This window comes from Natator depressus, chromosome 26 (assembly GCF_965152275.1).
Source record: "Natator depressus isolate rNatDep1 chromosome 26, rNatDep2.hap1, whole genome shotgun sequence".
Taxonomy (NCBI): domain Eukaryota; kingdom Metazoa; phylum Chordata; order Testudines; family Cheloniidae; genus Natator; species Natator depressus.
The window spans coordinates 163,811-183,256 of NC_134259.1; the positions used below are offsets into that span (position 1 = coordinate 163,811).

Here is a 19,446-nt window from a genome sequence, read left to right on the forward strand (position 1 = left end):
TGACTCTTTTAAACCATTGGTGACCTGGGGGACATAATTTAGCTAGAGTTTTATTGTGCTTGGGCTTGCATTTCCAGCTCTGTTCAAAATGGATTGAACCTTGCCTCTTTATGCTTATGCTGCTAAGCTTAATAATAAAGCATAGCATTTCTATAGCATCTATTACATGAGGCATTGACAGCATTTTACATGAAGTAAATCTCACGGGATCTCTGAAAAGTACAAAATATCATAATCGCCATTTTACAGAAGGGGAAAATTATTAGTTCCCCATGATCTCACAGGAAGCCTTGACAGAGCGAGGAATAGAATCCATATTTTTTTACCTTTACCCTCGAGAATATCTCCCCACTAGGCACACTTATTCTTGCATGGTCTTTTGCACTCCTGTGCATGCATGTCTACAGTGCCATCTATGCTTGCTTCACTCATGTTACTTTTCAACCTCTACCGTGCCCCGTTTGCTTCAGCTCTCCCTTCTGGTTGTACGTTCACACCTCAAATATGCACAAACATCTTAATTCATTCTTATAGCAGAAGGTAGCTTGTTATTTTGTAGTTTGTCACAGTTAAGTGGAGTACCACAGTGAGATAGTAAGGATATGGGGAATACAAGTTTTTTATTGTGACTGAAATGGAATAGCTGCAAAGTACGAAATATCAGGTTTTTTTTAGACAGTTTGTTTAGCAATGCATTGTAATTTTCAAATGCTAAGAATATTATACTAAGGCTGTGGTGTTAAATAATGGCCAGAATGTATACAGAAAACATCCAGATCTGCCTAAGTTTGCTGATTGATCAAAATCCTTAATTTCTCAAATGTTTTCTCCCCTTTCCATGCAACTTTGGTTTTGGCTACTTATTCAGCTGGTAAGAATAGTGATTGTTCTTGTGTGTTTTTTCCTGTTGTCACTTTCTAATGGGGTTTCCTACTTTTACATACTTTGCTCTGGACTGTGACACACATTGACATTCCTAATCTCTTTAGGAGGTGAAGGAAAAATGGTAACTGACATGAAGCATTCCTGTGTGCATGGCTTGCACTCCACTATAACCCAATTGTATAACACAGGTATTTAAAGTCTGTGTCAAAGAACCATAGAAACACAACAAAAATAAGAGGAAAGGAATCTAGAAATTATGTGGTATAGATAACATTTTCTGTTATTTCAGAATCATGGTTTAGCATTTATAATATCAGTATTTGCATTAACAATGAAAGGACAACAGGCTTGTGTGGGATGGAAGTGAGTTGAGGTCCAGAATGAGGGATGTGCCACATAATTGGGTACAAATGGAAGCTAAACTCTGTCTTGATATAACGGCAAGTAGTTTTACTGTGTGCTGAGCTATCTTTAAGTTTGAGAGGTAGAACCTTCATATACAGCTTTCATTCCCTCGCAGACTTTTCTTTCAGATGTTGCTTCGTACAGCACAACTGGTTCAATGTCCTACTAAATGTCTCGTGTTTTTCTAAGATGTCTGCCACAGTGAGCTGAAAGGTCAAATATGAAGGTGAACTTGAGGACTGGTTCAGACTGGTATATGAAATTAAGGCAGTCTGGCATTCTGATGCAGAGGATTTCAGAAATGCTCCCATGAGACATGATCCAATCAGAGCTCTGCTTTTGACAGTCTGGAGATGAATGGTAACAAATGTTGACTCTGCGCTGTCCTCTCTCAGAAGGAGATCCAGTTCTAACTGCTAGGAAAATCCTTCTGCTTTTGATCATATGACAGCAGGATTCTTTCCCTTCACTGTGTTTAGTGAAAAGGGCAGACAAGATCTTTGTTTTCCTTGATCTGAGAAATCTGTTCAGCCGTTTAGATTGATGATCTGCATTAAGATCAAGCGAGAGATTTTTAAAAGTCAGTTATAGATTGGTCTCTTAAACATAATCTCACAGAAGTAACAAATCAGAGATTTGTGCACTTGTATTTGGAGCCTGAAAACCCTGTTTAAAGGCTAATCAACCACAGAAGTTAGCTTCCTATATTTTCCTTTGCTGTCTGGATGGATATATTTTAAGACAGTTGTGTGCTGTTGCAGCATGGCATAATCATACAGTAAATGCCATCTTGCATATTGTGACAGAAATGTGTTTTTGGTAGTACCTCTCTGGTACTTTAAAACTGTTCCAAGTATGAGTTTCCTGAAACTTATAGCTCATTGCATTGGCCTGGGAGTGTGGAAAATGGGTATGTGAGAATCGAAGAATACAAGTTTTCACAGACTTGGAACAAGTCTAATCTTTACAATTAGGGTTCCAAAGATGGGAACTGAAATTATGTCTTTTGTCAGACACTTCTCATAACTTGCCTGATGTGCATTATAACTGTAGTTAGAATGTACCATACAGTTAACATTTTTAATGTGTTGCTCATGTCTTCACACAGCATTTACTGATTTAGTTACAAGAGGGTTAGACAGTAGATGCGGACAGTTGACAAGGAGAGGCATAAAGAAACCCTAAGGTATGGGGAACTGACCAGCATCTGGCTGGCTTTAGGCAGCGTCGGAAGATGTGGGTTTTGAGCTGTTTTACAAAAGTATCTGTGAGGTAGAGAAAAGGGACAGATTGTTCAACAGCTGGTGAGGCAGCATCAAAGAATGAACCTCACAAAGGAGGGTAAAGAATGAAGAACGTACGAGGAGGTCAGAATTGGAAGAGCAGATGAAGCCAGTAGAGTATAAGGAGAAAAGATTGGAGAAATAGAAGGGAGAGTCTTGGCAGTGCAGTGCCTTGAGGGTGAGGAGTGCGATTTTGCTAGTAGATAGAGGACCTGTGAAGCTCTTTCAAAGTGGTGGCGATGTGATTATGTTCATGTGTAAAGGTTAGAAGGTGGATACAGGGTTCTGAATAGATGGGAGTCTAGGTGCAGGTTCTCTTGGGAAGCTATAGAGGGGGGAGGGCAGCAGTAATCCAGGTGTGAAAAGGCAAATGGATATGAGTTCCAGTAAGTGTGTGTTGAGGTAGTGACTTGTGTGGAATATGGAGGCCTAGCTAATGGAAAGACTTGTAAGAAGATCCTGAGAGATAAATGAGCTAAAGACTCAACTGAGCATACCTATCTTTCAGAGGAAGAAGTTTGCCTCTCTGAAGATAAGTTTAAAAAAAAAAAAAACCTAAGACTGAATCAAGGGTCAACTTGATATTTGAAAAGAAGTTATTGAATGATCTGAAAGAGATGGAGAAATGTCATTAGGATAAAAGGGATAGTCAATTACAAGGGAGGGACGACCCTGAGGCATCAACATAGTGTCTGAAGTGAAGTGTTCAGAGGGTGATATAGATGGTTAGTAGTGTAAAGTGCTATACAGAGGCCCAAGAGGGTAACTAATGGGGCCACAGTCTACAAGGTAGAGCAAATCACTGAAAATTCTGAGGTGGATCCTTTCAACGCTATGAAGCACAGAAAAGATGAAGGATGTTGCAGGCAGTGAGGTGGTTGGAAACATGGGTTGCTAAGAGTAAGTTGGATATGGGGTTATATTTGTTGCGGTGAAAGATGGATTTCTAGAAGAGTTATGACAGCTACCACTGGATTTAATTTTGTTTGCTTGGGCTAAATTTGCTTGTTGGGTTTAGCGTGCGGGTGCTGGGTGGTGATGGTTGCGGCCTCTGATATACAGGAGTTCAGACTAGATGATTTGGTGGTATCCTTTGTCCTTAAACTCTGACACTTTGTGTGTGGTCTGGATAGGGAGCTAGAGTAGAGACTGTTGGAAAGAGATCAGACACTAATGGGTTCAGGGAGTTTTCTGTCCGAAGTGTATGGTATCAGTTAGGTGAGGTGCAGATGGTTGTGGTATCAGATGTGAGAGGACTGAATCTATGTAAAGGGAAAAAGAGAAGGTGGAGCTGGTGGGTATCGCATACTATTGCAGTTTTAGAATGGAAGAATATGGCAGACTTTGTAGGTGAAAAAGAAGAGGGAGACAGGGTGGTGAAGAAGTAAGCTAATGTAGCTGAAGAGTGATCAAGGATTTTTTGATGTCTTTAAAGAATACAGAATAATAAAATGATGATTTTTCCAGACCGGAGGGTGGCTTGAGGGAAGTCTGGGATTTATCCAGACATTACAGTGGAGGAAGTGTCTTTTGCACTAGCATTTCTCCAGTTGATGGCCTTTTGTCTTAAGGATTTGGAGTTCAGTAGTGGACTGGGTCAGGAAGTAGGTAACTGAGATACAGAGAGAATTATATTCAATGGTAAGAAGTAGAATAAAGAGGTTTGGAAAAAAGGGTCATAAGAACAGCCGTAATGGATCAGACCAATGATCCATCTAGCCCAGTATTCTGTCTTCCGACAGCTGCTGCAGAGGAAAGGAACAGAACAGGGCGATTATCAAGTGGTCCACTTCTGTTATCCTGTCCCAGCATCAGGCAATCAGAGGCTTAAGGACACCCAGAGCATGTGGTTGCATTGCAGGCCATCTTAGCTAATAGCCATTGATGGACCTATCCCCCAGGAACTTACCTAATTCATTTTTGAACCTAGTTATACTTTTGGCCTTCACAGCATGACCCTGGCAATGAGTTCTAAAGGTTGACTGTGCGGTGTGTAGAGAAGTATTTCCTTTTGGTTGTTTTGTGACTCCTGGCTCTTACGTCATGTGAAGGGGTAAATAACACTTCCTTATTCACTTTCTCCATACCATTCATGATTTGATAGATCTCTATCACATCCCTTGTTAATTGTCTTTTTCCCAAGCTGAACAGTCCTGGTCGTCTTAACCTCTCCTGATACGGAAGCTGTTCCGTACCAATAATCACTTCTGTTGCCCTCCTCTATACTTTTTCCAGTTCTAATCTCTTTTTAGAGATGGAGTGACCAGCACTGCGTGCAGTATTCAAGGTGTTGGCATACCATGGCTTTATATAGTGGCATTATACTGTTTACTGTCTCGTTATCTATCTCTTTCCCTATGGTTCCTAACATTCTGTTAGCTTTTTTGACTGCCTCTGTACATTGAGCAGATGTTTTCAGAGGAATATCCACATTGACTCTAAGATCTTTTTTTTTTTTTTTGAGTGGTATTAGCTAATTTAGACACCATCATTTTGCATGGATAGTTGGGATTATGTTTTACATTGGGATTACATTGCATTTATCAACACTGAATTTCATCTGCATTTTGTTTGCCCGGTCACCCAGTTTTGTGAGATCCCTTTTGTAACTCTTTGCAGTCAGCTTTGGACTTAACTACCTTGAGTAATTTTGTACTGTCTGCAAAGTCTGCCACCTAATAGCTGACCCCTTTTTCCAGATCATTTATGCATGTGTTGAACAACACTGGTCCCAGTACAGATCCTTGGGGGACCCCGTTATTTACCTCTCTCCTTTTAAAAACTGACCATTTATTCCTGTCCTGTTCCTGTCTTCTAACCAGTTACTGAACCATGAGAGGACCTTCCCTCTTACCCCATGACTGCTTGCTTTCCTTAAGAGCCTTTGATGAAGGATCTTGTCAAAGGCTTCTTGAAAGTCCAAGTACACTGTATCCACTAAATCATTCTTGTTCACGTGTTCTGTTCTTTACTATAGTGTAAATCAATTTGTCTGGTACTAAAGTTAGGCTTACCTGCCTGAAATTGCCAGGATCACCTCTGGAGCCCTTTTTATCTATCATCCAATCATCTGGGTCCAGGTATTATGATGAAAAGTATGAGTGTGTAAAATGATTATACAAATGGTTTAAAGCAGTGGTTCTCAGCTAGCATCTTAATGCTACTATATAAATCTGATATACCCACACCTTGAATAGTGCATGAAGTTCTGGTTGCCCTATCTCAAAAAAAGATATATTAGAATTGGAAAATGTTCGGAGAACAACAAAAATGATTAGTGGTATGGAACAGCTTCCGTAGCAGAGATTAAAAAGATTGGGACTGTTCAGTTTAGAAAAGAGACAACTAAGGGGGGGAGGGGTTGATAGCGGTCCATAAAATCACAAATGGTGTGGAGAAAGTGAATTGGGACAAGAACCAGGGGTCATCAGATGGAATGATTAGGCAACAGGTTTAAAATAAACAAAAGGAAGTACTTCTTGACGCAATGCACGGTCAACCTGTGGAACTTGTTGCCAGGGCATGTTGTGAAGGTCAAAAGTATAACTGGCTTCAATAAAAAAAATTAGACTAGTTCATGGAGAATGGGACCATCAATGACTATTAAACAAGATGGTCAGGGACACAAGCCCACATTCTGAGTATCCCTAAATGTCTGACTGCCAAATGCTGGTACTGGACGATGGGATGGATCACTCGATAATTCTCCTGTTTGGTTCTTTCCCTCTGTAACATCTGGCAGTGGTCATTTTTGGAAGACACAATACTGGGCTGGATAGACATAGTATGCCCATTCTTATGGTCTTATCAAACTTTCTAGGGGGACTCAGCAAGCCTTCCCACTCAGTCATGGGATTGCAATACCATCTGCTCAAATTTGGCCCGGTCACCCTCTGTCATGACAGAGGGGTGGCTGGAGCAAATCTGAGTGAGTGGCATTGCGACATGGCACATGGGAGTTGAACTCGTTTCTGAAATTGAGAAATACTGCCTTGTAAAACTTTGTGGATATTAAGGTGTGTGCTTTTAAAAGGTTTCCTAGTCTAGGCAGAGTTAGACAACAGGGTCAATGGACTGATTTTAGTTAAAATAGAATCCTCTTTAGTGGAATCAGTGTATTAATGTCTCCAGTTCCATCATTAGAATGTAATATTTTGCAAGGGGTGTGCTCCAAATTTAACAAACAAACAAACAAACAAAAAAAGGGGGGGGGGGAACAAGTGGTTCAAAGGGATGGGACTCATCAAGTAGAAATTAAATTTAGTTAAGTAATAAGTGTGTTAATTTTAGTCTCGTATTTTTGCCAGGAATTTACCACCACTGGTTCCTCCAACACAGACACTGGGAAGGCCTCAGGCAACCTAGAGACCAAATATAAGATCAAGGACTATGGACTTACATTCACCCAGAAATGGAACACAGACAACACACTGGGGACAGAGGTGTCCATGGAGGATAAGGTAAGAGAAAGTGGAAATTATGAAAGCAATTCAGCAAGTCAAGTAAAAATACTGTGTTGAGAATAAACCAATAGAAGATATAAATGATAGGCGAGCTGTGGTAAATTAGGACTAACTAAAATATAGCATAGAAGGGAATACCTCAACTCATTCTTTTTGTACAGTGTGTGGGAGTTTTCATATAACTCTGTTTCTGAATTTGATGTTCTTAAAGGTGGAGTTGTAGTGCAGAAAGGCAGAGAGCATACAAATATCCTCTCCCAATACTATGCATCATAATTCAGATTTGCAGCAGGACTGCTATTGCAGATGGGCATTCTGAGTATTCATATTGTATTTTAATAAATTGTGAGGTTATTTTCTGATACGTAAATATATCCATTAAGGACTAGAGGAGTCCTTGATTTTCATTTATGACCTAAGCCAGGTTTTAAATCTAATCTTTCAAAAGTGAAGCAGTTGTCCCATTTGGTTTGTACTGTAACTTGCCCCTACATACTTACTAACTTACATTACAAAACAAATATAGCAGCAGGTAGAGGAGGCACTTTTATTCTAAAGTGTGCAAAGATGCATAGTTGAGTCTGTTCTCTGCCTCAAAATTGCCTCCAAGCTCTGCTAGTGGAGCCAGCTGCTCTTGTAAACAGTATGAGGTGGATAGCTGAAGACAAACATAGTTGTGAATTTTTAATGTGCACACAGACTAGACAAATCTGTGTATCTGGAAAACCCACCAAAGCCTGTAAATTGCAAACGCTGATTACCTCCGAATCTTAATTTTTTCTTAAACTGCTATGACGTGAAATGCAGTAAACTAGCTGTAATTCAATATTATGGTTACAAGAAGAACCATTCAGAAGCTAGGAAGAACTAAAAATTAAAGTTAACTTGGCCGTGATGCATTTATGAAGTATTTTCTATTCTTTCCCTTGTTAAAATAAGCAGAAGATTACTGTGTCATGGACATATGATGTTTGTTACTGGGTCCCCCGGGTGCAACCTGGACTGTGGGACTGCTGAGCCCTCTGTCCACCATCGTGGGTTTCCTCTTACACTGTGGTGCTGTGTCAAGCCACAAACCTCTGTCGGGTCCTGCACTTACGCAGACATCCACCCAACTGAGTTACGTGAATGCTCTCCCACCCACTCATGAATCATCAATAGGAAGGCTCCACCAATTCCCCTCAGCTCCCTAGCCTTGCGCCCCAGAACTATACCGTCTTGTACTGGTCCAAAGTTCATTACCCATTCCAATCCTCCGTCAATGTGGAGAGGACACACACTAGCCTTTGTAAACTGAGCTGAGATTTCCCAAGCACTTCAACCAAAACACATTGTTTTAAGTAAAATAGAAAACAGATTTATTAACTACAGAAACATAGATTTTAAGTGATTATAAGTAGCAAGCATAAAGGCCAAAGTTGGTTATCTAAGAAATAAAAATAAGTTAAGTTCTGCAAACTAAACAGGATTTGAATCAAGCAGCATAGATGGTACAAACAGGTTTCGGTTTCCCAATACATGGACTGGGACTCTTTCCTAGTCTGGGACCCCCTTCCCCCATTCAAAGTCTTTGTCTTCTAGATGTTTCTTCCAGGTGTTGAGTTGGGAGGAAAAGAGCCAAGTGATCATGTCACTTCCCCTCTTATGTTTTCTTCCAGCTTGCGAAAGATCTTTGCTTTGAGGTGGGTTAATCCGCCCCCCAAGGCGTACATGCTTCCTCTAGAATAGAGGATTCTATTTTCAATGGGTATCGGTGAACCATTAACACTGTCTGGCTACTTCATTGTTGTACCTGACAGGCTGGTTGTGGGTGTTCCCAACCTCACGGCATATTTCAGTGACATACCCATAGCAAAACTTCCTAACTTTACATACAATCCAACAGGATATTAATGTTAAACAGATCAATACTTTTAAAATGATACCTCGCAACTAGCATACTTTGTACAAAACATATCATAATTATGACAGTGGTGAATATGGGGGTTCTAGGGGGCTGCTTTGAGGTACAGGGTATCACAATGTTTAATATGCCAGATGTGCAGTATGGCCAAGTTAAGCAACCTTACTTTTGGAATTGCCTGGTTTTTAAGTATTTCATTTTGCAAACTGGTGATTTGCATTTAACATATAAGAAAGATTAACGACCTAAAAACTAATATATGTAGCAATACAATATTATATGTATATTCAGGGGGGTTATTTAGATGTTGTCCAACCAGCTATGCAAAATATTTAAATAGTTAGCGCTGTGAGTGCAATTAAAGTAAAGATTTACTAGTTGGCCAACCAAAGCAAGGTCCTACACTCAGCTCAGTATTGTTTCTCAGTGCTGTGCAATAACTTTTGACAACTGTATCCAGTTAATTCAAAAATTTCATGGAATGTTTTGATTTTTGGTGAAGATTAAAAAAAAAACAAACCTGTTTTCAGCTAAAATCAAGCCCACAGAGTGTCCATTTGGTGCAGCAGCAGCAGAAACTCTGGCACCCTCTCCTGCTGCCTACGCACACTAGAGGGTTGCATGCTTCATTGCTCATGTAGGCCTTGCTCCGTAAATTTGTCTAATTAATTTTTTTTAAGTGCAAATGGAGGCACTGTCTTTCCCCGCCATGCCCCTTGAAATATCTTCCTTCCCACAAGATTGAGAAGGAAGGAGTGGACAACTGGTGCTGTCTTTGAGGAGGCAGAACATTAGGGAGAAGGAATGAAATGTGTTCTCTCCTTTCCCTCTGGCTGTCCAGGAGTATTGTTATGCTGCAAACTGTTAATGGATGCCATCAACAGATGACAACAACTTTGTCCCCCATTTTCCTGCCATTCAGTGTTCAAATTATCCCCCAAAATAAAAAGTTTCTGGCCACTGATGTCTAGAACATTCTCTGAAATTTCGGAATTGATCAGATGGGGCATTCAGAAGTTATTGCATTACATACAGACATATATAGAAACGGAGAAATGCCATCAAGTTGAACGTAAGGCCTCACATGGGAAAGATTAGTAAGGCTGGGACTTTTCAGCTTGGAAAAGAGACAACTAAGGGGGGGAATCTTACAGAGGTCTATAAAATCATGACTGGTGTGGAGAAACTAAATAAGGAAGTGTAATGTACTCCTCATAACACAAGAACTAGGGGTCACCAAATGAAATTAATAGGCAGTAGGTTTAAAACAAACAAACACAGGAAGTATTTCTTCACACAACACACAGTGAACCTGTAGAACTGTTTGCCACAGGATGTTGTGTATAACAGGTTTTAAAAAGGAACTAGGTAAGTTCAGGTCCATCAATGGCTATTAGTCAGGATGGGCAGGGATGGTGTCCCTAGCCTCTGTTTGCCAGAAGCTGGGAATGGGCGACAGGGGATGGATCACTTGATGATTACCTGTTCTGTTCATTCCCTCTGGGGTACCTGGCATTGGCCACTGTCAGAAGACGGGATACTGGGCTGGATGGACCATTGGTCTGACCCAGTATGGCCATTCTTATGCTCTGAGTACATATTTATAAGGTGCCCACCACTTCTGGAATCTGGGAATGTGGAAAACTAGTGAAGTTACTTGCTTTATTCACTCAAACTAAATCTTCAGTGTGGAGTTCTCTGCAAATTACTTACTTTTTGTGCCAAAGATCATCTTCTATTCAGACAAGAAGAGGAGATGGGAATTATAGTAAGGTAAGAGAATATAATGCCAATCATCTTTTTCAATAGAAGGAGTCCAGATAATCTGACTTCTTCTTTTCCTTCTTTGCAGTTAGCTGAGGGATTGAAGCTGACTCTTGACACCATATTTGTACCAAACACAGGGTAAATATCCTCCTTCAATTTTGTGTTAAGAGATTCCTAGAATTGGATTAAACATATGAAAAGTTAATTGTCTGTCTTCAGTGGCAGTGATAAATGGGCATAGTCCTATTCCAGTATCCCAACAGGTAGGCGTTCTGGGTAAAAATAAAGAACTTTTTTGATTCTGAAGAGCTTGGTAGAATATTTGTAAGGGCGCAGCTAATATCAGGTTTATAATAACATATATTAGATGAAAGATTCCTCTCAAAAACATAATTTTCCCTCCATCTAAAAATGTGTAATAAATAAAAAATACTCAGAAATGGTACTTCTATACCTCTAACATTGGGGATTGTGTGAAAGTAGAAAAGTGTCACCAATTCAAAAGGGAGCTAGATAGATTCATGGAAAATAGTCCATCAATGGGCTATTAACCAGGATGGGCAAGAATGGTGTCCCTAGCCTCTGTTTGCCAGAAGCTGGGATTGGGTGACAGGGCATGGATCACTTGATGATCTGTTCTGTTCATTCCCTTTGGGGCACCTGCCATTGGCCACTGTCAGAGGACAGGATACTGGGCTTGATGGACCTTTGGTCTGACCCAGTATGGCCACTCTTATGTTTTTATTAGTATTATTTGTGTTACCGTAGTACGTAGGAGATCTAGTTGTGGACCATGACCCCACTGTGCTAGGTGCTGTGCAGACACGGAACAGTAAGGCAGTCTCTGCCTCAAAGAGCTTAGAATCTAAATATAAGGCAAGAGATGACAGATGGATACAGACAACAGAGTACAAAGAAACGGTGAGACAATATTAGTCAGCATGATCAGCAGTGGTATCAGTGCACCACAAGCTTAACCATTGTCAGGGTTTTTTGGCTTTTTGTAGGCATCACAGTAAAGGAGAGTTTGAAGGAGGATAATGAGTTAGCTTTGCTGGTGTTTATGGGGAGCTCCACTGAATCATGAGGGGCAGCATGGGAGAAAGCACAAAGGTGTTTGTTTGAAAGTTTAACAAGTGGGTGATAGAGGCTAGCATCATGGGCCATTTGGAGACACGAGTTGACTCTCCATAGGAAATAAGAGATGATAGGGATGGTGGGGGTAGGCTGCAAAAGGGCCTTGAAAGCAAAAGCAACTTATGTTTGATGTGACTAGATGAATTTAAAGAGAGAGGTGACGTGGTAAAAGTGATGGGCTAGGAGAATGATTCTTGCAATAGCATTCTAATTTGATATGGGTGGGGCAGAATTGTATTTGCAAGAGAGAAGGAGGTTGCAGTAATTGTGATATGAGACGGAGAGCTTGGAGGAGCTTTTTACTTAGTGGGTGGTTAGTGAAAGGCCATATCTTAGATTTTATGTGGCAAGAATCTCCCAAGATTTAGACATAGCCTGGATATAAGGACCTAGAGAGAGGTCTGAGTGAAAGATGATGCCCAGGTCACAGGCCTGAGTGACAAGCCAGGATGCTGCTGTTGTCCACAGTGATAGAGAAAAGAGGTTTCTTGTAGGAAAGGGCTTGCGGGGAGAGGGAAGATTAGGAGCTGCATTTTAGTCATGTTGAAGTTGAGCTGATGGCTAGATGTCCACAAGGAGATCTCAGAGAGACAGGCTGAGACTTTTGTTTGGAGAAAAGGAGTTAGGTCTGGAGGAAGATCTGTAAGTCTTCAGCATAGAGATAGAAGTTGAATTTGTGTTTGCGGATAAGATGACCCAGATACGAGGTGTAGAGAAAAAAGAGATGAGGACAGATGAACCCCCCACACAGTTGAAGGGGGATAAGGAAGATCCTCCTCAGGATACACTGAAGGAGCAATTAGAGAGGTAGGAAGAGACCTGTAAGAGGACAGTCATAGAAGCCAAGAGAGGACAAGATTCAGAGAAGAGGAGGATGGATCACTTTTTGCAGATGTTAAGGTGCTTGAGGTATTGTGAAGAGTAAGGGCAAGTCTACGTTACAAAATTAAGTCGACCTATAGCCACCACAGTAAGTAAGTGATTGTGCATCTCCATGCTACTCTCCTTGTGTCAGCGCATTCTCACTAGCAGTGCACCATGGGTAGCTATCCCACTGTGCAGGTTGCCACCATCTAGTGAAGGGTGTTAGGGAAAGGGTTTGCAATGTCTCATGGGGGCAAAACATTCTCATGAGGGTGACTGGGCACATGGCTCGAACATCCCATGATGTATTTTTCTCCTTCCCCTAATTTTATCCACATCCCATAATATTTCACGCCTGTTTTCAAAAGCCTAGCGTACCTGGGAGTACGCCATCTCTAGAGAAGCATGGGTCCCGCACAGCTCTGCACTATTGTGAACTCAATGTGCCTGATCCTGCAGTATTTCCAGAGGAGCCACCAGATGGAATATGACAATTCCTTTCTGGTGGCCCTGCTGGAAGCCCTGGAACGAAACAATTCCTGGTTGCTATTGGCAGTCACGGAGCAGCTGAACATGGTGGAGAGTTGGTTCTGGTCCTGAGAAACAAGTACTGATTGGTGGGATTGCATCGTTACGCAGGTATGGGATTATGAGCAGTGGCTGCAAGGCCACTTCCCTGGAAAGGGTGGCATGGTATGGTATTGCCACCCTTCTGTGGTGGTGCTGGCAGTGGCGCTGCCGTCACAGATGGGTGCCCGGCCATCTGCCGCTGCTCTCCGGCCACCCTGCTCCGAAGGCAGCGCCGCCGCCAGCAGCAGCGCAGAAGGGTGGCAATACCACACCGTGTCGTCCTTATTTCTGCGCTGCAGCTGCCGCTCTTCGGCTGCCCAGCTCTGAAGCAGTGCCACTGCCAGCAGCAGCAGAGCATTCGGAGCTGGGTGCCTGGCCAGCAGCTGTTGCTCGACAGCTGCCCAGCTCTGAAGGCAGCACCACTGCCAGCAATAGCACAGAAAGGTGGCAGTACTATGCCATGCCACCCTTATTTCTGTGCTGCTGCTGGCGGCAGTGCTGCCTTTAGAGCTGGGTGCCCAGCCAGCACCCACCACTCTGCGGCTGCCCAGTTCTGCAGGCAATGCGGAAGTTAGGGTGTGAATACTGTGACGATACTACCCCCCCCCCCCCCACACACACACACACAGTAGGTTTGCAACCCCCTTTTGAGTTGGGACCGCCAGTTTGAGAAATGTGTACTTTTGTATACTTTTAGTATAGGGTAAAAGTACAGAAGACCAGTTTTCATGATCCGTGGCATGTTTTTCATGGCTGAGAATTTGATAGGGCCCCACTAATAATCCTGAGTACTGGTAACCAGTAACAGTGCTGACAAATTGAGGAAAATGGCATTAGGACTAAAATGGATACATTCATGCTCTCTCTTTTTTTATATATATTTAAATCATTCAGATGTTTAAAATACACCTGTGGGTGCTTAGGTCTGCATCTGTCCTATAAATTAATAATTACAATATATACAGACAAAACTTCTTGTAAATATATCTCTCTCTCAATCCCCACCCTTCACAAATTTGAAGGCATATGGAGTATTGGAGTATATGGAGTATGTGCAGACATCAGAAATACTACGTAGCTGGCCCATGCTAGGATGCGTAAAACAAAACGTTTCTCTCCACAGAAAGAAGAGTGGGAAATTGAAGACGTCTTACAAACGGGAGTATGTAAACCTAGGCTGCAACATTGACGTTGACCTTTCTGGACCAACCATCCATGGCTGGGCTGTGTTGGGCTATGAAGGCTGGCTTGCTGGTTATCAGATGGCTTTTGATACTGCCAAGTCTAAACTATCACAGAATAACTTTGCATTAGGATACAAGGCAGGAGACTTCCAACTACACACTAATGTGTGAGTATATACCAGAGGAGCCAGGCTAGATTATGGCAGGCAAGCTGTGTGGCTAACTGCATCAGATGTATACTGGGTGGAGAAAGGGAGGACACTGATTTCAGACTGAATTTTGAAAGGCTTTACATACCTTATTTTCCTCCCCAAGAGACAGGTACAGGAGGGTCACTTCCCAATTTGCTATCTTTTGAGACTTTTCTTCAGGGTAATTCTGTCCCCCTAAATTTGGTAGTGGAAAAGGCATTTTGGAATTAGGGTAGTTTTTAATGAGGGTATGTTTAGGATAACTATGGGATTTAAGTTAGTAAACATAATTTTGACTGCTGGTTTGTGGCACTCTTACTGAAGGAATTTGAATCTCGGGTAAGTTGCCCACTTCCACATACTAACATGTACTAAAACGTCAACTGGGAGGATTGGGATTAATGCAACATTTCTACCTTTTTCTCTTAGATGGTCCTAGACCATGGCAGTTTCCTATGTGGAAGTAAACATTTAACATTACTGTCTGGGAGGAGACTCAGTACTCTCAGTGGTGTTGGGTGTCGTGATACTTGCCTTCCACATGTACTTAAGAGGCAGTGTTTTGGGGGGGAATTGTCTGCATTGCCCCATTTTCAGTCTCCTCACCAAAGCTGAGCTGTATTGAGACTTATTCTAGCCAATGAGGGTTGCATGTAGCTCCCTCTGAACCCACTGGTTTATGCTCTGCATGGAATGTGCTTCCCTCCCTACTTCTAGTCGGGGAAGGAAAAGCTGAACTCTTCTGTCAAAATTTCAAGCCTCTTAGTGCAATGTTTTAGCTCCTGGAAAGCTCCCTCATTCCCCAGGCTAAACCCAGCTCTTGGTGAAGAACCTACAGAGCCCAGGTGAGGTGTCTGGTCAGGGAGTGAATAGGCATGGATCCAGCTGAGAGAAGTGTGGGATTGAATATGCCCACAGGGTTAGGGTTATCCTCAGGTTTGTTTGGGAAGTGGTGTTAGGAATTTACTTTGTTTGAAAGACGGTGAGAGGGAAAGATGAGACTTTGTGGTGATCGGAGGGTTAAACACCAGCAAACTGGAGAGATCTTCACAGACTCTTTATCTGTTACAAACAGGAACGATGGCACTGAATTTGGTGGGTCAATCTATCAGAAGGTTAACGATAAAGTTGAGACATCAGTAAATCTTGCTTGGACTGCTGGCAGTAACAATACCCGTTTTGGCATTGCCACAAAGTACCAGCTGGATGAAAATACTTCCATTGCGGTAAGTATTTTACCAGATTAGCACTTACAGCACAACTGGAGTTTGCTTAAATGCTGTTAACTGGTGACACAGGGTGGTTATTGTTTAAACCTATGGCACCTTGTGTTGTTATGTTTCCCCTTTTTAAGTTATTGGTGTATGGAGAGCGTATGTTGTAGACAGCTGGTGAATTATGGAATATACTTTACTTAAGCCTCATTCTGTGACATGCATTCTCTCTCAGGCTTGTCTATACTGACCATTGGTGTATGACAATCTGGAGTGCAAATCTACAGCACTCTAGTGCAGTGACTCTCAACCTTTCCAGACTACTGTACCCCTTTCAGGAGTCTGATTTGTCTTGCGTACCCCCAAGTTTCACCTCACTTAACAACTACTTGCTTACAAAATCAGACATAAAAATACAACAGTGTCACAGCACACTATTACTGAAAAATTGCTTGCTTTCTAATTTTTACCATATAATTATAAAATAAATCAATTGGGATATAAATATTGTACTTACGTTTCAGTGTAAACTGGATGGAGCAGTATAAACAAGTCATTGTATGAAATTATAGTTTGTACTGACTCTGCTAGTGCTTTTTATGTAGCCTAATGTAAAACTAGGCAAATACCTAGATAAGTTGATAAGTACCCGCTGGAAGACCTGTGCGTAGCCCCGGAGATAACTCAGACCCCAGTTGAGGACCATGCACTAACTGGCTGTGTGGAAGTTCCATAGTGTGCTTTGACCAATTGCAGTAGGTTTAAGATAGCTTAACTGCAGTTGGTCAGAACTTTTTAGATTATGTCTACAGTGCAGTTAAATACCTGTGGCTGCATGTGTCGGCTGACGCACGTTTGGGCTACTGGGCTGTAAAACTGTGCTGTAGACGTTCAGGCTTGGGCTGGAGCCCAAGCTCTGGGACCCTGTGAGGGGGAAGGGTCCCAGAACCCAGGCTCTAGCCTTAGCCCAAATATCTAAACCACAATTTTACAGCACTGCAGCCTGAGCCCTGCAAGCCTGAGTCTGCGGACACAGGCCAGCCACAGGTGTTTAACTGCAGTGTAGACATACCCTACAGTATACCTGTAGTGTGCTTTGACCAACTGCCACTAAGCTGAGATATGTTGAGTCTCCTGCAGTTGGTCAGCGCATACTAGGGAACGTCTAGTGCATGTAGCAGAGTCCACACTGCTTGTTAGTGCACAGACTGCTACAATGCTGTAGACTTATACCCCAGCTTTCTCTGTGCTAATTCTCCATATAGAGAAGCCCTTAGCAACGAGTGATGCACAGTGTGGTTTCATACTGTGCCTTTACTTTAGCCGTATGTGAGGCACTATAATGGTGCAATATATCTAGATTTCAGGAAAGCATGTGAGAGGGTGACTTTTGGGGGGAGGAATAATTTAACTAGCTAATTTGAAACAGGTTGAAATTTGCTGAAAAACCCTATCCAAATAGAGGTAAAAATAAACTGTCGTGTATTGAGTTGATGGGAGGTGAACTACAAACTCTATAAAGGAGTATTACCTCTTCTCTCCAGAATGGGTTTATGCATGCAGTCAAAAATGTTACTTTAATAGAAATACTGCCATATTCACTTGCAAACATCTGGTTTCTGGTCGCTGAAGCTCCTAATAATTTCAAGGAATTACTGCTTCCTGGGTTTCTCCCTCTTTATGAGATTATCTGTTGCAGAAAGCAAAGTAACTGCATTAGTTACTGCCCGTATGTCTAATCTCCCTGGATTAGTTCATTATCATTACTGGTGTTTGTAACACCTTTATTTAACTCCTGGGTTGAACTTCAAGGGTCATGTAATTCACAGTGGAGGGCTCGCAGCTCTGAAAGTCATCCCCTTTGATGATTTTTAAGATTGCATATGCCCATCTTTTCATAAAGAGGGCCAGTAAATCAGGAAGTAATTATCCATTCAACAGGTGAGGTTAAAATCTTATCACTTTGTGCCCACTGTGAGCAACAAATCTTGTGTTTAATCTCTAATATGATGACAACATGGTACTGGGTAAATAATTCAATCCCTTGGGAATTTCATTAGCTTACTCTATGTACTCTTACCTCAAGATTACTAAATGGAGGTAAATAAAGCACGCATAACATCTCTATTCCCCTCATTCCTGTTTATACCCTTGAACTAGTCGTGGGCTGAGCACAGTCCCTTAAAAACTTTTAGATAAATGTTACTACGTCCTTCCACACACTTCAGTTGCTTCTGCCTACTTAAGTAGTAGTTGTTGTTACTCATGTTCAAGTCTCTTGAGTAACAAGAAGATGGTTGCAAATTGAAGTGCCTAGAACAATACAGTTGGCAAGACTGGAGGGGAACTGTGTGGGTGAGCTTGAGGGTTCATCGGTGGGAGCAATGGGCTAAAATTGAGGGAAAAAGAGGGTTTATTTTTTTGTTTTTGCTGCTATCCTATCAAACTCTCATGTCTATGAGACAGTAATCTCTCAAAGAAACTGGCATATTATTATTGTAATTTTAAACAGAACTCTTTATAGAACAAACTACTCTGCATTTGCAGGGACATATATTTTTGAGATCTTTTTTCCATTGCTGGTTAATATGTCCACTTTCTGATGCTTGTAGATTTCTCTGCAACTGCTGCTGATTCCAGTGGAAAAGTTATTGTGCCTGCATGCCTATAAAAGTAGGCGCGATGCTGCTGTTTTGATGTGTGCTTTTATTCTCTCTCTACCTCTAGGCTAAAGTGAATAATGCCAGCCTGATTGGAATCGGGTACACTCAGACCCTTCGACCTGGTATGTAAGCCATAACAAAATACTAAAGGGAATCGCTTCCTACTGGGCTTAATAGAAAATATTATTTTAATTTGAGCTATTCAACAGAATGGGTAGCTATGGAGGTGGCAGCCATTAAGCAATCAAGGATTAGCAGTTTTAATGGAATTATTCTTTCATGTTTGCAGACCTACATGAGTCACTTTGCTTTGTGGGTGTGTGAGATAGACTTATGTATACAGGTAGTGCCTGAAATGAGGCATCTCATTTTAGGCAAGTCCCTGCCCAAGTCAAACTGCAGATGAAGACTGAGGTACTTTAGCACAGCTGTGTCATTAGCTGTTACTATATACCAAATTCCTTATTTGTGCATGAGTGACTGACTGCATTTCTACTTGAGTATTAGTATCGATGTTTGTTTTGTTTTTGCAGGTGTGAAGCTGACTCTCTCAGGTTTGGTTGATGGCAAGAACTTCAGTGCTGGTGGTCACAAGGTTGGGCTGGGCTTTGAGCTGGAGGCTTAATGCAGTTTTAAGTGGAACAGCGGCTCTGTTCCTGGAGATGAAGGGGAAAAAAGTAACCCAACATGTTTTGGCCTTAAAATTCTTCTGTGAAATTTCAAGTGTGAACTTTTTATTCTTCCAAAGAATTGTAACCCCTCCCCCAAGCTATAGGGTGTAAACTCATCATAAAAGGAGATACTTGAAGGCATGCATGGAAGTTGTAAAGGTTGTGCCACATTTCAGTTCCTCAGTGTTATTTTAAATTTGTTCCTTAAAGACAGCATAGCATTTCCTTACAAGGGAAAAAATCCCA

At 41.7% G+C, this 19,446-nt stretch overlaps 1 protein-coding gene and 1 long non-coding RNA gene across 4 annotated transcripts in view; one reads left to right on the top strand and one right to left on the bottom strand.

The window, feature by feature from the left end:
- Positions 1-19,317, top strand: part of VDAC3 (voltage dependent anion channel 3) — a 32,867-nt gene extending 13,550 nt beyond the window's left edge. For all 3 annotated transcript variants that reach the window (XM_074939964.1, XM_074939965.1, XM_074939966.1), the window contains 6 exons: positions 6,881-7,033; positions 10,792-10,844; positions 14,401-14,628; positions 15,728-15,878; positions 18,594-18,651; positions 19,063-19,317. In XM_074939964.1, coding sequence (XP_074796065.1) covers positions 6,881-7,033; positions 10,792-10,844; positions 14,401-14,628; positions 15,728-15,878; positions 18,594-18,651; positions 19,063-19,154 — 735 coding nt within the window. In that variant the 3' untranslated portion in view covers positions 19,155-19,317. The remainder of the gene's footprint in view (positions 1-6,880; positions 7,034-10,791; positions 10,845-14,400; positions 14,629-15,727; positions 15,879-18,593; positions 18,652-19,062) is intronic.
- Positions 787-17,549, bottom strand: LOC141978112 (uncharacterized). Its single transcript, XR_012636333.1, has 4 exons — positions 17,398-17,549; positions 14,759-14,847; positions 10,653-10,880; positions 787-1,838 (listed from the first exon to the last, which is right to left on the bottom strand). It is a non-coding gene; the product is annotated as an uncharacterized LOC141978112 (long non-coding RNA).
- Positions 19,318-19,446: the final 129 nt, after the last annotated feature.